The sequence below is a fragment of the Colobus angolensis genome, unplaced genomic scaffold (assembly GCF_000951035.1).
Source record: "Colobus angolensis palliatus isolate OR3802 unplaced genomic scaffold, Cang.pa_1.0 Scaffold37, whole genome shotgun sequence".
Lineage (NCBI taxonomy): Eukaryota > Metazoa > Chordata > Mammalia > Primates > Cercopithecidae > Colobus > Colobus angolensis.
The window spans coordinates 288,975-291,110 of NW_012117043.1; the positions used below are offsets into that span (position 1 = coordinate 288,975).

Here is a 2,136-nt window from a genome sequence, read left to right on the forward strand (position 1 = left end):
CCATTCTCCTGCCTCAGCCTCCCAAGTAGCTGGGACTACAGGCGCCCGCCACCTCGCCTGGCTAGTTTTTTGTATTTTTTTAGCAGAGACGGGGTTTCGCTGTGTTAGCCAGGATGGTCTCGATCTCCTGACCTCGTGATCCGCCCTCTCGGCCTCCCAAAGTGCTGGGATTACAGGCTTGAGCCACCGTGCCCGGCCTAGTCAATGTATTAATACTAAATTTAGCTCCTTCAAAGCAGTCTGAACTATGTGCTACATAAATTTCAGCTTCACCCAGGGAATGGAAGGAGTGAAATTAGTGAATAGACAGTTATAGCAAAAGACAGAAACAAAAACCAAAAATTGAATAGCTGGCTCTAGTGAATGAACAAGGACTTTGGAGTCAAACTGGCCTGGATTTGAATCCTGATCCTATTGCTTGTAGCTGTATGGTCTGGACAAATGACGTTGTTTCTAACCTTGATTTTTTCATCTGTAAGATGCCAATTGTAACTCCTAAGGATACTGAGGATTTTTTAAAATGGGCTTACAATTCCTGACCAGTGGTCTGTGGCTAATAAATAACTTACTACAAATTGTTACCCAGTAAAAACCCTGAGACAAGAGTGAAAAAATAAAGCTAATTAATCCATTACTTGCTAACAAGCAAACTACGTGCTTGAGAAAAGTACTCAACTTTCATGTTTTACTTCCAGACAGTAGTTTGATTAAAAGAAAAAAAAAATCACAGTCCAGGCATGTGGCTCACAGCTCACACCCTGGCACTGGGAGGCCAAGGCGGGAGTATAGCTTGAACCCAGGAGTTTGAAACCAGCCTGGGCAACATAGATCTTATCTCTACAAAAAAAAATTGGCCTCGTGTGGTGGTGCATGCCTGTGGTCCCAGCTACTCAGGATGCTGAGGCAAGAGGATTGCTTGAGCCCGGGAGGTTGAGGCTGCTGTGAGCCGTGATCATGCCACTGCACTCCAGCCTGGACAACACAGCAAGACCCTGTCTCAAAAAAAAAAAAAAATCAGTAAAAAATATGCTGAAATAGCTTCAGAGTAATTATGAACTGCTTCCCAAAAACCAGTTTTGCCCTTACCTGCAAGAATAGGAAAAACAAAGGGACTGTAAGGTGGCAGGATGGCAGAACCAAACAAGAGTAGTACACCTTGGAGTTTTTTTTGAAATATGGGTTGGGTTTTTGTGCTCTTGGTTGATTTAAAATAAAATTTAAATGCCTTCAGCGTCTGTGATAGGTGCCAACATGAAGCGGCTGAGTTCCAGAGAAAGGGGGGACAGCTGATCACTAATCAGTGCTGCGAGACTATCAAAGGGCCCTTCAGGAGCTATCTGTTCTTTGTGTGTAAAAAGAACACCAGTGTACCCAACCGTCTTAGTTTAAAAATCAGGACTCAGCCTACTCTTTCCACTAACCGCGATCATGGTTTTCAAACGGAGGAACAACGGCGCTTTGCCACTGGGCTGTCACCTGGGCCCTGCACAGGGCCTACCAGACAATGAATCAGCTCCCTTGGAGAGGCGCTTGTGACCGCCCCACCAGCCCGAGAGCTAGAATTGAACCTGGGGGACCTCTGCGGCGCCGGATCACGTGCAGTGGGCGCGCCACGCCTCCCCGAGGGCTGGGAGAGTCACGTGGGCGCGCGGCCCCGCCCCATCGCCCTGTCCGCGGCGAGGTGGGGCCTGGTGTTTGCCCCGGAAGTGGATGTCTTCCTCTGACAGCTGCTGATAAGGTGGCGGCGGCGAAGGCAGCGGCAGGCCGGGAGCAAGATGGCGCTGCGGCCAGGAGCTGGTTCTGGCGGCGGCGGGACCGCGGGAGCCGGCGCGGGGGCCGCCGGGGGAGGCAGGTAGGTGTGAAGGACCGGGCGGGAACCCCCTGGCCTCTGCGGGGGCGGCGAGGGGCGCCTGACGGTTATGGCGGTTTTCTCCAGCTCTGATTCTTTTCCTTGGAACTGGGCTGCAGGAGGAGGGTCATCCCCCAGGGACCCAGGACGAAAGGGGCGTGTGGAGCCCGGGTGCCCGAGGCTTGTGTTCCGGGCTCATTTGGGGACGCCGGCCGCCTGGGGTCGAGCGGGGAGCGGGCGCGCGCCCAGTGTGGGAGGGGAGAGAAGATGAGGGTCCTCTTGGGGTG

The 2,136-nt window shown here is 52.4% G+C and overlaps 1 protein-coding gene across 5 annotated transcripts in view; it reads left to right on the forward strand.

Annotated features, from left to right (window-relative positions):
• The first annotated feature begins 1,634 nt into the window (after positions 1–1,634).
• The window catches only part of SYNRG (synergin, gamma), a 98,807-nt gene continuing 98,305 nt past the window's right edge, over positions 1,635–2,136 (forward strand). For all 5 annotated transcript variants that reach the window (XM_011953616.1, XM_011953617.1, XM_011953618.1 and 2 more), the window contains exon 1: positions 1,635–1,852. In XM_011953616.1, coding sequence (XP_011809006.1) covers positions 1,776–1,852 — 77 coding nt within the window. In that variant the 5' untranslated portion in view covers positions 1,635–1,775. The remainder of the gene's footprint in view (positions 1,853–2,136) is intronic.